The sequence below is a fragment of the Thalia democratica genome, unplaced genomic scaffold, assembly GCF_965202585.1.
Source record: "Thalia democratica unplaced genomic scaffold, ktThaDemo2.hap1.1 HAP1_SCAFFOLD_1164, whole genome shotgun sequence".
NCBI classification, from domain to species: domain Eukaryota; kingdom Metazoa; phylum Chordata; class Thaliacea; order Salpida; family Salpidae; genus Thalia; species Thalia democratica.
Genome location: NW_028140069.1, coordinates 5,380 through 25,522, shown reverse-complemented (window position 1 = coordinate 25,522; position 20,143 = coordinate 5,380). Strand labels below are relative to the sequence as shown.

At 27.0% G+C, this 20,143-nt stretch overlaps 1 protein-coding gene across 1 annotated transcript; it reads right to left on the bottom strand.

The window, feature by feature from the left end:
• Positions 1 to 1,001: 1,001 nt before the first annotated feature.
• Positions 1,002 to 19,757, bottom strand: LOC145847970 (protein LTV1 homolog). Its single transcript, XM_082953770.1, has 13 exons — positions 19,661 to 19,757; positions 19,413 to 19,474; positions 18,630 to 18,729; positions 12,123 to 12,258; positions 11,264 to 11,407; positions 10,615 to 10,762; positions 5,960 to 6,191; positions 5,139 to 5,263; positions 3,566 to 3,723; positions 2,011 to 2,060; positions 1,739 to 1,801; positions 1,520 to 1,621; positions 1,002 to 1,430 (listed from the first exon to the last, which is right to left on the bottom strand). The coding sequence occupies exons 1-13, from the start codon at positions 19,661 to 19,663 to the stop codon at positions 1,317 to 1,319; spliced, it is 1,437 nt and encodes a 478-aa protein (XP_082809896.1). The 5' UTR covers positions 19,664 to 19,757; the 3' UTR covers positions 1,002 to 1,316.
• Positions 19,758 to 20,143: the final 386 nt, after the last annotated feature.

The following is a 20,143-nucleotide window of genomic DNA, read 5'->3' as shown; positions in this document are numbered from 1 at the left end:
TTTAAGGTAAAAATCTGTCACAAATAGTACAACAACATTTAAAAGATATTAAGATAACTTTTATATAAAAAACAATAATAAGGACACAAAAATCTATATTCAACAGATTTTTTGTACCTATTTGCAATTTCATTACTTCACATGTAAAATAGTTTAAAATCAGCTTTTTCTCAAAATTTTAGGCTTTTTTTATCAAAATAGTCAAATTCTAGGTTTATGGCAAAGGTGACTATTGAAAATTTTCCTTGTTTACCATAAAACTATAAAAACTTGGTATTTTATTCGATATAAACAAAAATTAAGGCAAAAATTTTAATTTGCTTCAAGTATTTATTTAAAACTATAAATTTACCGACATTTAATCAAAATTTTAGAAGACGTCCCAGTTGTAAATTATTTACTTATTTTTCAAAAATAGTTGCAACAAACACTGGACCAACTTCTTTTTTTTAAGTGATATAAAAATACGATACAATACTTTAATTATCAACTATAGTTGTCTAAAGAAATTTCAATCCTAGTAAGATTTAGATTTTAAATATGTATGAATCTTAACAAAACTAAAACTTGGAAGCTTTGTTTAACTTAAGGAATATTGGATTTGAAATACACATATTTCCTGTTGGTATATTAAAAACACATAAATTATAAAACGAATTATTTTGTTTGTCTAAAAGTATCAAAACAATTACTAAAAGTAAAGTTTAAATGACATTCAGATAACCCGAAAAATATGAAATCAAGGAAATTTAAGGTTTTTTACCTAATTTTTTCTTAGCAAAAATCAAGGGTGTTTATCTACTTTTTTATGTTTTTTCTCGATGTGTTTTTTGTTTAAGATATAGATTTAAATAATAGTATACCATTAAATTTAACTTTATCATAAAATAAAAACGTAGTTAGTAATTTTTATAAAAAAATTCATAATTGGATTTCTAACTTTTAAAATATGAAAAAAGTACACATTCATATATTACAAATTAATCATTGGCTTTAAAAATTAAACCAATCAGTTTATTCAAATTCATCTAAATTTAATACATTGTCATACAAGCTTAAAATGTAAACTAAATACTTATAAAATATAAGTCAAACATCAAAATTACTTTTAAGACAATAGCTAGAAATTGTTAAGAAATCTAAATTTTTCAAGTTTTTAATTAAAGAAAAAAACATTTGTCTAAAAATTAAGTAAGTTATTCATTTATAGCACTAAACTAGTAGTAAGTTAAGATTTATTTTAATTACCTAAAACCCGGTAGCTAAACAACTTCCTAAAAATTAACCGGGTTGGTAAAACAACACCATCAACCGTTTTACAAGTTAACAATTTGTGGATTCTTCTCAATGAGCACTTGCACTTCTCCCTTCCTCTTCTTCTGCGCATCTTTCCATTTGTTCTGATTTTCTTTCTTTTCCGCTCTACGGTCCTAAAAATTATTTCACAACATAAACTTGGTATACAACTAAATACGTGTTGTTTAAAATGTAGCTATTTTATATTTAATCTATTTTTTACTTTTTTAGCTGCTTTAAAAGCCTTTTGCCTCGCCTTCTTTTCTTCTTTGGTTTCGTTTTTGTTGCGCTGGGACAGTTCAAAAGCACTCGGATGCACTACTTTCTGTCGTCAGTATAAAATCATTAGTAAATCACAAATTTTGAAATATTATACAATCAGTAATTATATAGTTATATTCATAAGAAAACTTTAACTTATGAATATACAAAAACAAAAAACTTCAACATGTGCTTCCTTAACATTCTTTACGATTTTCTTCTTCAGTTCTTTTATCCTTTCAGGCTGAATATATATTTTTTTTTAAAGACAACTACTTTTGTTGTTAAGAAATAAAGTTTTAAATTATTTAATAGCCAAAATGTAATAAAAATTATATAATATTTAGCATTAAAACTTATTATTTAACCTTAAACTTTTAATCAATTCTAATGTAGCATATATTAAATTTGAAATACTTTATATATAATGTTTAACCTTAACGTAGAACTTACCAGTTTAACGTCCATTATTTTTGGGCGATTGTATATGTTGCTGTAAGTACCTAGAAAGTGTTATATGCTTAATATGTGTTATCACTGTGAAGTCGAAATTGACTCATTATAACATGAAAACATTTAAGTTTTTATTAATGTAAAATGTTTAAATAAAACAATAAAAACCTTAGATTAAATCCAAATAGTGGAGGAGTTAAAGGCTAAACCAATATTTGCTGCTACATGAAAGCTCCGAGTATGAATTACATGAGAGTATATCATATAATATAAACTATTCAATTATGCTTTAAGATGAACTCATTTCAGGGTTGCCACTCGTTTTTTCAAAATGTTTTCCAGGTTTTTCAAATTTATTCCAAGTTTTTAAAAGTACACATTTTTGGGTTTATTTTTAGTTTAAAGTTAAGCTTAAGGTAAGATAATATATATAAAAACATTGAAAAGATACTGTAAAACTACTTTAAATATGTTTTTTACTAAAAAAAAATTGATGATGACAAAATATTTTTATTTATATGATAGATTTTTTGAGTCAAATCAAAATTTTACTACTGAACATGTGAAAATTGTTAGAATTTCAGGTTTTTCCAGGTTTCCAGGTAAAGTGGCAACCGTGTCATTTTTGTTAAACTTTTCAATACCTTCTTTTTTATTATCAATATTTTCTGAATAATACTTAAAATATATCTATTTAGTTTTTATGAGCTAGAGTAGGGGTGGACAATGTATCTTTTAGCTTGAAAACAACTTGTAAAAACTAGATGAACTTAAGATTTTTTACAACATTTTTAATTGTGCCTCTAATTCGACCTACAGTATTTAGTATTGCTAATTGAATGTTTATTTCATCAAATGTTATTTTAAATCAGTTTTTTTTTTAAAGTTTATAAAAATTAATTTTAGTCTGATCCGAGAAATTCTTTTATTTTTGCAAGTCTTGCTCACAGACTAATAAAAATTCCCAACCTTTAAACTAGAGACTTACTACTTTTAGTAGATATTTCTTTAATAGTAATTAAATTTCAGATATTAAATATTTAAAACAAAGTATTGACTAAAATGTTCAAAATAGTTTTATTTCAAAGGAAAAATGTTCTCAACTTTGTAAGGAGATATGAAGCTTATCGTTTTTAAGAAATAGATACCTTAAGTTTGAAAAAGTTAGTCAAAAACTTTATAAAATGCAGATTTAATTCAAACGTATTTTTAGTTTGCACATTCAAAAAATAAAATCTACAAATTAAGACTTCATCAGCTACCTAACTTCCCCTATGTTTATAACATGCAATAGATGTAGGTTAGTTTAATATACATAATGATAAATACTTTAACAGTTTTATAGGTTTTTAATCAGACTGTAAAATTAGTAAATTGTTCAATACTTTTTATATTACTACACAAATTTGTTTTTCAATTAAGGTATGTATACCTTTAATCCAAGTTTAAAATCTAAGCTTTAAAAAATGAAAACTTTAATCTGTTTACACTTGAAAAGACTAAACCACACTTAAAACGCCATAGGTCTTAATTTTAAACTAATGATAAAACCAACTTAAAATGGAAACGCAATCGTGTTCTACCGGTTTGACTTTCTTGTAAATGGTCACCAGGTCCTCGTCGTGATCTCGCTCCTGAGTGAACTTGGCGAGAATGGCCTTCTTACTGTGATCGTCCAACTTTTGAAACTCATTCTTTTTATTGTGTCTTATCCTAAACAGAAGTTTGTCGTAACTTGTATAAAAATACATGTTAAACATTTTATCGAAAATCTTGAAAATAAACAATATTTGCAATTACACTTTAATTAGTTTAATTTTTTCAAATATACTTTAGTTATCCTAAATACCCATAAACTAGGATCTTTTTTAATCAAAACCCAGATCTTTAAGATCGGTAATTCACTATTTATATGTTTTTAAATAATTATTGTAAACTACAACAATAATATAATTTTGTTATTGTTTTTAAACTAGTGCAAAATTTTAGATATATAACTTATAAAAGTATATTACAACTTCTTATTTATCTATTTTCTTTATAATTTATTCAAAAAAAAATATGAAAAAGTTAAAATAATTTAAGAATAACTTTTTTAATAAAAATGAGTATACCCAAAACAAATAATTGTTAGTTTGTCATGAAAAAAGATGGCAAGATTATGAATCAATTAACATGCTTTTATTATAAAATCTATCAAAAAAGTAACAAAACATATAGCAACAAGTTGCAAATTATAAACTTGAAAAATTTTAGTACCTTCTGTAGGAACAAAAAACATCTGTAAACGTTTGTAAACCTTTATTGTTTGTAAACAAAAACGAGTCAATTACTATTGTTAGAAGTATTTAATAATATAAACCTGCTTAATGGTTTAATTAGGTCTTTCAAGGGAATTTTTGTTATAAATTTTCTGAGTTTATTATTTTAAATTAAAAACATTTTAATTATTAACCATGGATTTGTTGCTCTTACCAATTAATTGGATGCAATATTTTTATCCATTAATCCGGCAGATCACTAACAAATTCATATACAAAAAAATACATTTGCCTTTGAAAATTATTTTTTTAATTATTATCGCTAATAAAATCATATTATATTTGAAAAAATTAACATCGTTTTTCATCTTTTTATTATAAATAATAATTTTATAATAACTAAATAAAAATAATTTAAAAATAAAAATAATTTTATAATAACTAAGTTATAGTTATTTTTAATAAAAGAAGAACCAGTACTAGGGAATAAAAAATAGATCCGGATCCGGCAAGATCTTAATTTGAAAAAATAGATCCGAATCCAGCCAAATCTTAAATATATATGAGTATCAGAATACTTATAAAATGTTTTTACACACTAACTTAATATTTATTACATGCAATCTTTACCATGAATTTTATCGTTAAATAACAATTAAACTATAATTAAAAAAACAAAAACTATAATAAAATTAACAATCAAACTTTTCTTCTTCAAAGAATAGACAATTATATTTAATTTATCAAAAATATATACAATAACAACATGTAACGGTTTTTAATTTATATAACAACGCATTTATAATTATCTACAACATGTGAAAATACTCAGCACGTCAGTTATTAATGCTCAAAAATTCAACTTACGTGGCTTGCCTAATGAAAGTTTCAGGGTCAATACCAAATTCAAAGTCGTCCAAATCATCATTGTACTTTAGAGTTTCTGCCATGTTATCACCAAATCCGTTTCCATGCATCATCCTCAATTTACCCTACAAACAAAATATTGCGTATATTCTAAATGTGTGCTCTGTTTTGAGTTTTAGATCGAGTAAACTTAGGACATTCTGCTATATACTTGTATAACTGAGTGCCTTATGAATTTCGAATAACTTAAAATGTAAAGTTTTTAGAATTTTAAGGATATGAATTACTTTACCTACTAATGTTATTACATTATCAATTTAGTTATAAAACTAACAGGTATTAGTGAGTAGAAGCTATTTTAATTATTTAATTTTGTTAAATTATATAAAAAAACTATAAAAATTAAAAAAAAATAATTTGAATTACATTAACAATTAAAATCTAAAACAAAACAGGTATTAGTGAGTAGAGCTTATGCAATTTTGATTAACATAAGGTTTGATCACACCAATTCGATCATTAGACCACAAGCCTTCGGTAGACTGAGAACGGTTTCGTCCTTATTAGAACTAATCAGTCAGTCAGTGACAACCAAAAATCCTGCAGTAATCAATCTACAAACGGTCTATCATGCTTTCACATGATTTTATGCAGTTTTGATATTCTCAATTGTATAATACAATATATTACTTAAGCCTCAACTAAAAAAATTATTAAGTTAACCAACATCAAGTAAACATAAAAACACGTGAGAAGATCAAAGCAATCATAGCCGATTAATCAATCAAAAACATTTTACAACCCAACAACAAGTAACGAACCACTTCGAACTGCTTGTCTACGAACTGCAGCCCTTCATTTCTGCGCATGACGGATGCGGACTGCATGGACATTTTGGAGAAGCAGGTCTGCCGGTCCTCGTGCGCGTTCTCGTTGTCCCAATCGTCGTCGGACGGAACGCAATTTCCGTCGTTCGAGCTGCAGAAACCGTCGTTCGAACCATTTAAAGTTCGGTCGTCGTCGAAATCTCCGGCTCTGGAATCAGCATCAGACCTGGAAAATTACAAGGTGAAAAGTAAGTTACAGACTTTGTGCTGTGCACATTATAATCTGATAAATGAAACAAAACTTTAACGACATGTCAACTTTTATAAATTATTTTATAATTACAAAGTACTTGAGAATTGTTATATAAAGGCTTTTTAAAATAAAATCAAGTTTTTTATTATTGCTGAATATGTTTCGCTACCTTTTGCAGCTATACCAAAGCAAACAAGGCTTATTTAGCGAAGAAAATTTACAAATAAACTTGTTAAAATTTGGATGTAGATAAATAAATTTAGTTATTCTAAGCCAGCTTATTTCGAAAATGCTAATGTATAGTTTTTTTTTGAATAAATTTATTCGTATGTAATAGTAAACTTACTGAATAAAAAAATCGTTAACTTGTAAATTTAAAACACAAATCTTTTTGAAGCCCAATACTAGCATGAATCACCATAAACTAACACAAGCCAGCCTGAGTTAATTTCTCTTTCTTTTATTTTTGATTACAAACTAATAATGAAAAAATGCAGTTACAATGATAAACTTAATTTTGAAGCAATGGAGCAAAAAAAAAAACAAACAATAAAAATAAAAGAAAGCGAAATATAACTTGGTATAATCTATTATTCTGTAGTTCAGTCAAAGCAAATATCGGCAGAGAATTTATAAATCTAGTAAAAAAAACATTTCAACAAAAATAAACCATTATCAAAGATCTTTAACAAACATAATATGCGAATCAGTTATTCATGTATAGCGAATTTGAGAGATTATTTAAGTCACACAATCAAAGGATCTTAAACAAAAGTAATTTAATCAAAAATCAGTGTAATTGGGCTGGTGGCAGCATATATGATTTGAAAGGGGGCAATTGCCGTTCGGAGAACATTATTTACAAGGCAACAGTTAACTCTGACTTTGAAAAGAAGTTCTACATCAGCTTATTCTCAACTCAGTTCAAATTCAGGTAAAAATCTTTTATAGGTGGTGTATACGAAAATGAGACTGAGCTTTCGAAGTATGTTTGTAAAATAAAGCGCAAAAACATTGATTTAAAATTAAGTTGGAAGGTGATAAAAAGAGCACAGCCAATAGCAGATGGTAATAACCCTATTTGTAGGCTATGCTTAAAAGAATCAACAGCCATTGTCTATGCATTAAACAGAGTTACCACATGTTTTTTCAAAAATTTTTCCAGATTTTTTTAAAATTCATCCAGGTTTTAAAAAGTACACATTTTTGGGTCTATTTATAGTTTAAGTTAAAATAAAGGTAAGAAACTGTGTTAAATAGTACAAAAACATTGAAAGGATACTGTATGGCTACTTTGAATATGTTTTTTAATAAAAATAAATTTTGATCATGACAAAAAAAAAATTTATATGATAAATTTTTTGAGTAAAATCGAAAATTTACTACTAAACATGTGAAAATTGTTAAAATTCAAGGTTTTTCCAGGTTTTTTTTGACTAAATTATTTATTTCCAAGTTTTTCAAGGTTTTTCCAGGTAAAGTGGCAACCCTGATTAAAAAAGGAAGGTTGTTTAAATAAGAGGGGTGAATTCATATCGCCTTGTCGGCATATGAAAAAGCTCCTTTAAAAATACTATAAATTTTAAAGTATTTTATGTTTGCTTAACTGTGGTTTTTGTGAAATTTAGTTGTTTGTTTAGTAAGATGGAAGATCAATTTTTGCACCGAATATTTGTAGTGTACAATATTCAATTCTTAGAATGTTTTTTGTATAACTTTTGCATCTCTGTTTACCAAAATGCATTCTTTTTTAAATTTGAACTAGCTGAAGATTAAAAACAATCTTTATATATATATATATATTAAAAAATACAGAAAACAACTTAAAGTTCAATTTAACACGTTACAGTAAATTAGTAACAGTAAATTTACTTTTTTCTCATCTAAAATTATTACACAAGTTATTAATTTTAGGATTCAAATAAAAGTAAAAAAAATCTTTTTTAAAGTAGACCTGGCGCAAAGCGGAAAATTTTAGCAAATAATCGAAACCAAATTTAAATATTAAGCACTACCTAAATGTTATAACATAGTTAGCTAATTAATAACAAAAACTATCAACTCGTTTAAATACCACTTTATTGCAAGAGACAAGACTTTTTCATTACAAACTTTATTAAAAAATGAAGCGCTTTCGGAATTCACAAATTCCCTTTTTAAAAATAATAATTAAAGAGCATATTACTGCAACTAATAGTGCGGTATTTAAACATATCGCAAATTGTCCATTTTGTATAAATTGTAACAACATGTTTTAGGATCATTAAAATGTGCAGTTCCTTTAATGATTTATTATAATAGAGGCTTTACTAACTAAAAAACTTCAACCAAATTTATATAATCAGCTTGGTCCTGATAAAGGATCAAGAGTAACTATCATTTTGTTTTAATTGGTTTTTTTACTAAAAAAATCCATTTTCGTTAATTAATTGTCGTTTTAATTGTTGTGTTTTGTATAAACAACAAAAAATATCGGCGAAAGTCTGCAGAACAGAAGTCCGGACTTTCGTTTGCCGTGAGACAAGCTCAAATTTAACAAAAGGGTTGATCATGCCAATTCGATCATTAGACCACAAGTTTCGGTAGACTGAGACCGGTTTCGTCCTTATTAGGACTCTTCAGTCAGTCACAACTGAAAAACTTGTAGTTTATCATGCTTTCACGTGAGGCAACCATTTGCTGGCAATGATTAGTGACGTCAGCATTGTCTTTGCCGTGCAACGTTTAAAACATTGTCCACTAGGCAAGACATTCGGTTGTGACTGACTGATGAGTCCTAATAAGGACAAAACCGGTCTCAGTCTACCAAAACTTGTGGTCTGATAATCGAATTGGCATGATCAACCCTTTTGTTTTGTATAAATGATTTAGTTTCCCTCTACTTATATTATTTTTACTTAATTTGTGAGTGTTTAGTATTTTTGACAAGGGAGTTTGTGAATTCTAAAAGCGCTTAAATTTTTAGTAAAATTTATAATGAAAAAGTTTTGTGTCTTGCAATAAAGTGGTATTTTAATCCATTTGAAGGTCTATCTATATCTGAATTATCAACTCTTTTGTTTTTAACTTTAAACTAGCCTGCGTTTTAAAATAACTTAAAAAGTTCTAGCTAGTCTGTGTTGGCCTTAGTTTTTTCATCTTAAATTATATTGAGTTAGAATGGACGCGTAAAAATGCTAATCAGTACTGCTAAAAAAACTTAATTATTGTAATTATTATAAACTTTTGTAGCTTTTTTGCATAACATTCTTTGCATAACATTTTTAGATTGATACAATTTTTCATTCAACTTAAAAAAACTGATATAGGTTTTAAAACGATTTAAAAATAAATAAATAAAGTACGTTTTTAATATTCTATGTGCTTTTCACAATATTATTGACGTTAAACAAACTTTTAGACGATTTTTAAGAAAATAGTTTAACTTAAGAAATATCAAAGGTTTTTATACTGTATTAGCAGGAATGCTACTCGTTTTTTCAAAATTTTTTCCAGGTTTTCCAAATTTCTTCCAGGTTTTCAAAAGTACACACTTTTTGGTCTATTTTAAGTTTAAAGTTAAGTTGAAGGTAAGCAACTGTGTTAAATAATATAAAAACTTTAAGATACTGTAAAGCTACTTTAAACATGTTTTTTACTAAAAAATTTTTTGATGATGACAAATTTGTTTATTTATCTGAAAGAATTTTTGAGTCAAATCAAAATTTTACTACTGAACATGTGAAAATTGATAAAATTCCAGGTTTTTCAAGGTATTTTTATTGATTTTTGTTCAAAATTCCAGGTTTTTCCAGGTTTTTATCAAAACTTCTCAAATTCCAGGTTTTTCAAGGTTTCCAGGTAAAGTGGCAACCCTGTGTATTAGGTATTAATTTCAAGACTTAACATCGTTTAGAAATTATAGGACTATTATTCAGTCTGCAGTTAAGAAACTAAAAAATATATAACTAAGGTTCTTAAATTTATTTACAAAAAAATCGGTATTGTAATACAAAATAGTTGGTTAGGTATATTTATAAACAAAATATTTCAGTATTGCTTAATCATAGACCGGGGTTTCTCAAACTTTTTTTTAATGGCTGCCTTTAAAGAGATTACTCAAAAAACTACCACTAAAAGCACCTAAAACCTTTTTTATTTTCGTCATCAACAACTCCTGAATATCTACTGTAAGTGTAAAATTATGACCTCATGGCCCCCTGTGGTTCCTTAACTGTACATGCCCCCCCCCCCCTTTAACCACTTTGCTGCTCATGGCCCACTTCGGTTAGCCCTGCAATAGACTAATACAGTAAGTTACAATGGCAAACTTTTTATAGTATGTACATATCCTTTAAAATGAGTTTTGAACACTGTTAATAAAAAATATCGAGAAAAACAAAAAAAGCAAACTGACACTTCATCATCTTCTTTCAACACATCAAATATTTCACCAAGCTCACAATCGTCATTGTCAACTTCATTAAAATTTTCCACTCCATCGTAATCGTCAAAATCGTCATCCAACACTTCTCTGATGTCAACATCCATGTCAAGCATCAAACCTGTTAAAGTTTCAATTTCGGCATGAAGAAAATTTTCAAGTTTACATAGATAGAACTATTGAACATTAAACACGCAAATTTTATGTTAAAGATTTGTTTATACTGTCCATTTAGCAACTGCTACTAAATTAATGTTTGAGTCATTTAAAAATGATGTACATTGATATTTTACAAAATAAATTAGTTCATAAATAATTTTTTTGAAGATAAAACCAAAATTGTAGATGTTAAGAGCTTAGATCTACTAGTGTTAAATCCAATACTGTTTTATAATAACATTGAGAAATTTAATCTTATAATACTGAAGTTGTAACACTTCAAAAATATTTTTTTGAACTTTCATATAAAAGAATTATTATAAATTATAAACTTCAATTAACACTGATACAATATTTACAACTAAACGTATTATCTACTAAATCAAAAAAATATTTGATGAAAGACAGATACCAAAAGTCAAAGGAACCACAAAATCATTGATTCAAAGAAATTAAAGCCAACCTTGATCCAGGTCTTTATGAAGAAGAGATTTTTCCGCTTCGAACTCAGAAGGTAGAACAACAGCCGGCAATTTATGGTGTTCTCTTCCGTTGACCATCATTGGTGTTTGCTCTTCATCTTCTTCTTTTAAAGGAGCTAATAATGCTGAAATGGTAATAATGGGATGCATTAAGTATAAATGTAATTATGATGTTTTATTTTTTTTCATAAACACAATATCATTCTTTATAATAGTAGTATTAAACTATTCCAAAGCAAAAAGGTTTTTTTTTTACAACCAAAACATATTTTTAGATTTTTATATTTGCTTGAGATACTTTATTTTCATTGAATAATATTTATAGTTGTTAAAAGGTTTTTATCTTCTACCGTTTACACAATAGCGTAAAAAGTCTAATTTCAAATTTATTTAGTTAGTTATACGCTAGCTGAATAGTTTGACGTTCATTTTAAACAAAATTAGTTTTGTAACAAAAAAAACGCTTTTTGAATTAGTTCCACTTAGCAATTTTTTTCGATGTGTTTTAAATGTCTTTTAAAACTTTCTTAAAAATAACTCATTACAAAATTGAAGTTTTTAACTTGGAGAATCTAAATGTAATTTTGTATTTCTAAGCTTTCAAGAAAAGTAACTATAAAATAAGTGTCCATCAAATATTTCATATAGATCTTTAATAGTTAATTTTATTAATATTTATACCATAGGTTACTCGACATTATTAGTAGAATGTAATCTATGGTTTAAAACTTTTTATAAGTTCAAATACTAATATTCGTCAAAATACCCTCATGGTCAAGAAAACAGATACCAATAGAATTGTTTGAAATTTTTTTTTTACTATGCATATTTTAAACAAACCAGAACGAGTGTTACGCAAAGAACCAGCTTCAGGTTTCTCCGTGTTTACCATGTGCTGCAAGTAATTGTAGTCATCATTAAAATGAATTCCGTTATTATACTCTTTCTGCCATCGTCTAAGCTTACCAGCTGTCGTCTAAAAATTAAAAATAAACAAACTTAAAAAGTTTCTTTTTTTTACAGCAACATAGAGTGTATACTTGTAGTAATTATTAAGAACACATCAATTTCTCTATGTTCAACAAATATTTAAAAAAGAGCTAGTTTTATCTTGGCAGACTAGCAGAATTCAACTAAATTTTATGGGTGTATTTTAAATTACTATATTGATAATTAAGATATTGATAATTTTTCTAAAAATTAATTAAACTGTATATTTAAAAATATTTGAGGCTTCAATTTTTGAAATGTTATAGACATAAAAAAGTTGAAAGATTAGAAAATTTTAATGGATATTAGGGGTAGGGAGTACAGCACATTTTTTTGGTCATATTGTAATATTCATTTAAGTACATATGATTTGTATGTGTTTTTGCATCATTAAAAAGAATCTTAAAAAAAAAACTTTAATTCAAAAAAAAAGTTTGCCGCCCAAAAAACCAATTTCAACACCAAAAATCACATACTTTGATTTTTTTACTTTATCAGTAATAAAATCACTTATACATGTCCTAGACTTACAATTTATGTCTTAAATGAAATGTTATACTTATTGACAAGTATTTAAAGACATATTAACTGCTTTTGATGTTTTAAGACGTCATAATCACCCTTAATGTGCAAAATTTCTCTGTAAAATGTAGGGGTAGGGAGTACAGCACATTTCTTTGGTCATATTGTAAAACTCAAATAAGTACATATGGTTCGAATGTGTCTTTGCAAAAGAATATATAAAAAAAGTTATAATTTTGCAAAAAAAAAGTTGCTGCCCAAAAAACTGATTTCAACCCCAAAAATTACGGGAGCGGGTCAGAATGACACAGCGACAAAATGACACGGTCGTCAAATAGACACGGTGCGTCACTTTGGCACAGCGACAAAATGACACGGTGCGTCACCTTGGCACAGTGCGTCACTTTGGCACGGAGGGTCACTTTGGCACGGCGACAAAATGACACGGTGCGTCACTTTGGCACAGAGGGTCACTTTGGCACGGCGACAAAATTACACGGTGCGTCACCTTGGCACGGTGCGTCACTTTGGCACGAAGGGTCACTTTGGCACAGCGACAAAATGACACGGTGCGTCACTTTGGCACGGAGGGTCACTTTGGCACGGCGACAAAATGACACGGTGCGTCACTTTGGCACGGAGGGTCACTTTGGCACAGCGACAAAACGACACGGTGCGTCACTTTGGCACGGAGGGTCACTTTGGCGCAGCGACAAAATGACACGGAGGGTCACTTTAGCACAGCGACAAAATGACACGGTGGTTAATAAGGGAGGGAACGATTTGTTGTGAAATTTCAATGTTTATTGGTATGGACAACGATCTTATTTTTCTAGGAAACTTTTCGGTTTCCTGTCTTCCAACCGGTTTTGTAGAATCAGCAACAATAATTAACACATTGATTAACTTTTAAAACAAAGACCGCAGGAATTTTTGATCGTGACTTTATATAATAAAGTGAAACACGTAATGTTTATACCTTATATTGTCCATCGTCGTACTTACAAACAACATGCTCATTTTTAAGCAGTAGCAAGGTGTTAGGTGTGCTTAAAAGCTGTGCTTAATAAACGACAACTAGTTGTTTGTATCAAACAACGTTCACAAAGATGCAAAAACAGCAACTTTTTTAACAAAATACGACTGCCAAAATTAAAGGGAATTTATTTTTGATTTCTTTCGAATGGAAAAACTTAAACACAGTTTAGTACTAGAACTTGAAACGAGTAATAAAAATTAGAAAATTACTTGCCATTTTACGTCTAAAAATATAAAAACTCATATAAACATATTTTTTAAACTTCAGCAACATTCTGATTTAAAAAATACAATCTTCATTTTAGATCAATTAATTAAGTATTTTAAAACAATAAACTAGTAGGTGTATATACAGAGGAAAATTTGTTTTATAAATTAAAACTCAGACGTTATCGAAAGCAACTTTTCTGCTGTTGTAATTCTAAATTCTAATGCGGTTCTTATTTTACGTTTTAGTGCTTAAAAAAATTAATACTTGCGCTCTTTTGGCGACTTAATAGGTTGCAACTAAAATACTGCATTCCCTGACGAAAATATAACAATAATTTTTTGTTTTTACTTTTTCATCAAAAAGAAATTAACTACTAATTAATAAACAATATTGTTTTAAAATTTTAGAAAAAAGTTTTTTAAAATTCTAAAAAATGTATTTATTTTTACAAAAAACTCCTTTTTTTATTCGCAAGATTAAAAATAGAAAATAAAATATTATTTTCATAACAGAGTTAAGACAAAACCGAGTTTTCAAAACTTTGTAATAAAACTCAAGAATATAAAGTAGAAGAAATGTTTTACAAGCAAACTAAAATCTGCTTTTACTGTATTATTATGAAATTTATTTACTGATTTTGTATTAAATATAAATGTAATTAAATCCTTATATGCAATATAATACTATAATATCTGTCATACTCAAAGTTTAATTTTTTATATTTTAGACTAAAAAGTTTTGTAAAAATAAAAATGACTTAAAGTATTAATTTTAATAGAATGGCTGCAGCTTTAATTAGAAGGCTGCAGCAGCAATGTTGTATGTATAACATCTTCTAATGATTTTTTTTTTTAAGGTCATAAATATATAAACGCGCATGAATGGTTGCACACTTTTAACTTTCTTAATACTATTTTTAACTTTTTCATAAATTTAGGCTCCAAGTCCGTTTATTTTAATTATTTGCTTTTAGACAAGTTTATTATATATTTTCAATACAGAGTTTTAAGTAAACATCTTAACTTATTAACTTTTGTTGAATATAAATATATATACATATTTAATATAAATGGCTAGTTAACACAAAAGTAGCTTAACTCTGTATTTTTATAAACTAGAGTTAAAACACGCATGACTTATTCTTACTACGAAATAACTCTGTATTAAATTAAACCTTAGTTATTTTTTATAACATTTCCTAAAATAATAAATTAAACTTTTAACAAAAAATAATAAATTTTATTCAGTACATAAATGTGAAAAATCGTGAAACGTAAAAAATAAAACTTAAGAATATTTTTGTTTTTATACTATGACTTAAATTTAAAAGCAATGTATCATATATAGTTTCAAATGTATCAAGCTACTATAGTTTAGAAAAAATATAAAAAATATTTTGTTTAACTAATTACTATCGAAATTTTACAATTAAAAGTTATATTACTGAAGAAGTTTAATTTTGCTTATAAGTTTGTTAATCCATGCTATAGTGACGCACCGTGTCATTTTGTCGCTGTGTCAAAGTGACGTATCGTGTCATTTTGTCGCTGTGCCAAAGTGACCCTCCGTGCCAAAGTGACGCACCGTGTCGTTTTGTCGCTGTGCCAAAGTGACCCTCTGTGCCAAAGTGACGCACCGTGTCATTTTATTGCTGTGCCAAAGTGACGCAGCGTGCCAGAGTGACGCACCGTGTCATTTTGTCGCTGTGCCAAAGTGACGCACCGTGTCATTTTGTCGCCGTGCCAAAGTGACCCTCCGTGTCGAAGTGACGCACCGTGCCAAAGTGACGCACCGTGTCGTTTTGTCGCTGTGCCAAAGTGACGCACCGTGCCAGAGTGACGCACCGTGTCATTTTGTCGCTGTGCCAAAGTGACGCACCATGTCATTTTGTCGCCGTGCTAAAGTGACCCTACGTGTCGAAGTGACGCACCGTGCTAAAGTGACGCACGGTGTCGTTTTGACGCTGTGTCATTCTGACACCCACCCAAAATTACATATTTTTCGATTTCAACCGTAATAAACTTACTTATGCATGTCTTAGACTTATAATTTATATCTTAAATAAAAGTTTATAATTGTGGGCATAAATTAAAGACATTTCAACTGCTTTTATTGTATTATGACGTCATTATTACACTAAATATATAAATTTTGTCTGTAAAATTGTACTTTTTTTTTCTAATATAAAAAGCAAATTCTTCAGCCGTTTTGTTTTAATTTTTTTGATTTAGAATATAAAATGTATCGAGTCAGCTAGGCAGAAAGATATTACTGATGTAATGTCATTTCAATTGCATGTTAATATATACATAAAGTACATTTTAAATCACTTTCCGTTATTAGAAATTATGATTATTGAGAGCACCTGTCTAAAAGTAAAAGATCTAGACTTATATTTCATAGAAAACACATGTAAATTAATTAAAATTGGTGTAACTTTGTTCTTTAAATTTAAGAATTTTTATTTAATTAAACAATAAATGTTTATCTGTATTAATTTTTTTAGCTTTAAGTATGTTATTGTTTTCAATTTACTATTAGTTTAAGTTTATAAAGTATTGTACATCTAAATTAATTGAAACTTAATTTGTTAGTTTATTTAAATGTTTTAATTCTCTAATTTTAAAGCTTTTTTTCAAGTATTTTCTAATTTTTAATTCATAGCAGTTAATTGTTATTGTATTTACCTATATAAAATGCTTTCAATAATCAAAATTTCTAATAAGGGAAAGTGATTTAAAATGTACTTTGTATATATCAACATGCAACTGAAATGACATTACATCAGAAATATCTTTCTGCCTAGCTGACTTGACATATTTTAAATTCTAAATCAAAAAACTAAAAGTAAAAAAGCAGAAGAATTTGCTTTTTATATTAGAAAATAAAGTACAATTTTTAGACAAAGTTTGCATATTTAGCAAACAAATATACAACAAAAGCAGTTGAAATATCATTAATATATGGCCTATAATTAAAAGCTTTCATTTAAGATATAAATTAAAAGTCTAGCACATGCATAAGTAAATTTATTACTTTTTAAGTCAAAAATCGAAAAATACGTGATTTTTGGGTTTGAAATCAGTTTTTTGGGCAGCAACTTTTTTTTTTTGCAAAATTATATTTTATTTTTAGATTCTTTTTAACTAAGCAAAAACACATTCGAATCATATGTAATTGAATGAATATTACAATAAGACCAAAAAAATGTGCTGTACTCCCTACCCCTACATTTTACAGATAAATTTTGCACATTAAGGGTGATTATGACGTCATAATACATCAAAAGCATTTAATATGTCTTTAAATATATATGAATAAGTATAAGCTTTCATTTAAGATATAAATTAAAAGTCTATGACATGTATTAGTGATTTTGTTACTGTTTAAGTAAAAAATCGAAAAGTATGTGAATTTTGAGGTTGAAATTGGTTTTTTGGGCAGCAACTTTTTTTATTTTTTTGATTCTTTTTAATGAACCAAATCATATGCACTCATAAGTCCAGCAAACATCACCCAAATACTCCCTACCCCTATGGATATTTAGACAAGACAAGCAATAAATCTAATCTAGTTTTTAAACTAATATGGCTTTCAAACTTCATAACTAGCCTAAGTAACTGTGAAAAATAAATAAAAATATAATAAAATTATGATACAGTTACCCGATTGTAAGCTAAATCAAAAAAAAATATGTATAAAGATTTTAAAAGCTTTATATTTCTTTTATAAACAACTTATTTTTTTAACTATTATACTCAAATGGTTGAATAATAAGTTAACTCTATTTTAGGAAAAAAAAACTTACTAGAAAAATAATACTTTAGTAATTAATTTGAAAAGTTAAAAGTTATTTAATTTTAAAAAGTTACACTTTATATTTTTTTAAAAAAAGGGTTGATCATGCCAATTCGATCATCAGACCACAAGTTTCGGTAGACTGAGACCGGTTTCGTCCTTATTAGGACTCATCAGTCTAATTATTTCTCAGTCTACCGAAACTTGTGGTCTGATGATCGAATTGGCATGATCAACCCTTTTGTTAAATTTGAGCTTGTCTCACGGCAAACGGAAGTCCGGACTTGTTCTGCAGACTTTCGCCGATTTTGTTGTTTATATTTTTTTAAGAAACTACCAGAATTTAGTTCAAACTTTAGATTTGTGAATTTAACTAATAAGTAGTTTTTATAAACCAAATACAAACATTGCATGACTTAATATTATAAACTTAATATATATCAAGCTAGCCTAAGCTGACCTGAGCTTATGACAAATTGATAAAAATAATTAATCTGAGCCTTAAACAGAAAAAAACTATAAATCAAGCTTTAATACCTAGTATTACCAAAATAATAACAAAAGTACTTGATAAAAACATAACTTTCAAGAAAAAATATTTTTAAAGTTTTAAGGCAACTTTTTCAAGTCAAAAAACTAGCCTGAGATTTATAAAAAAATATCTAAAGTAGCCCAAATTAACCTATGTGTGTGGCAACCAATGATTATAAAACTTAATAATTAATGACAAAAACAACAATTTACCTAAAAATTGCTACCTACATTTTAAAACATACTAAACTATTTACCTCAGATCTCATGTCACTGAACTCAACTTTAGAACCTGGTGCTGGACAGAGTACATTTTGAGGTGCAGTATGATCAACCACGAGTGGATCTCTTTGGCCTCTAAAAAATATAAAATTACCAAATTAAGCTTAAAATAAACAAGCTAAAAAAATAATTGAAAAAAAGAACAATAGTCTAATTATTTGTGGAAAACAAATTAATAACATTGTTAAATAAAAAAGTGTACAGGGTTGCTAAAAGTTGTTAGAAATGTTTTCAGTTTTTATGAATTTCTTCCAGGTTTTCTAAAGAACAAGTTTTTTGGTCTATTTCCAATATAAAATGAAATTAAAGGTAAAAATATCTTAAACACTAAAACAACATTGAAAACATAGTGTTAGGCTACTATAAATTTGATTTTTAGAAATAAAATTCTAAAATAAAATCTTTATGATATTTTTTTCATATCTTATCAAAATTTTTCTACTTCTTATGTAAAGTAGTTTAAAATTTAAGTTTTTTCAAAATTTTGCAAATTACATGACTTTTGGCAACCCTGTATGCAATTAAAACTAAAATAACAGCTTATAGTTTAAAATATTTTTACAAAATAAAATATATTTTTACTGACTTAGTAATAATTATTACTAGTAACTTTTTTCCTGTTAATAAAAGATCTAACAAACAAAATTATAAAAATTAACTTAAAATTTATAGACTAAATACAATATTGAAAAAATTGTGTTTCAGGAAATGGAAACTAAGAATTTTACATTATTATACCAAACTTATAAAAAACAAACCTTGGTTGAAGACTATAAGTAGCAGAAGTTTTTTTGTCTATGAACTTCTTTTTTCTTGCTGGCTGTTGTTGTTTATTTAAAAAATAAATTATAATTAAAGTTAAAAATGTTAACTTAAATTAAGTACACAATTAATTTTGTTTATATAATAATTATATTTAGGTAGAGTTTAGTTTAGTTTACTTTATAAAGTAATTAAATTTAAATAACTTTGGTTATGTTAAATCAATGTAAACAATGAAACTTACCATTTTAGTAGTGGTTTTTCAGTAGACAGTAATTACTTTATAAAATTATTATTAAATCTATTTCAAAGCTGATTTAAACTTTAAATAACTAAGACCTGTAGATATAATTTTTCAAATCATAAAACTATTAAAGTTTGTTTTTATGTTAATTAGTGTTACTTAAAAACGGTTATATATAAAGAATAAAAAGGATATGACAAAAACCTAGCAAATTAATTTAAAATACTATAGTTCACTCTTTCAATCAAAAACAACTACTTTGAAAGACCTTTTTAACTTTTTTGAGAATTTTCAAACACTAAAATAGTAAACATAACAAAATCAAAAGAAAAAAAATACTTTAACAAAATTGGTTAAAAATAAAAAAATATTGAAACCAAATCAACTAAATATCATTCAAAATCTAGAAAAAAACTAATCTAAGAAAACTTGAAACAAACATGAGTATTTTTTTTAACTTAAATTAGCCTGAGTTATCCTGAG

What these genes read in the sequence shown, in the direction of transcription:
- LOC145847970 (XM_082953770.1), bottom strand. An exon ending in TCAGTGACATGAGATCTGAG is followed by an intron (nt 12,259 to 18,629) that starts GTAAATAGTTTA and finishes TTTAATTTTTAG; the next exon opens with ACGACAGCTGGTAAGCTTAG. An exon ending in CGATTGCGTTTCCATTTTAA is followed by an intron (nt 2,061 to 3,565) that starts GTTGGTTTTATC and finishes AACACTTTCTAG; the next exon opens with GTACTTACAGCAACATATAC.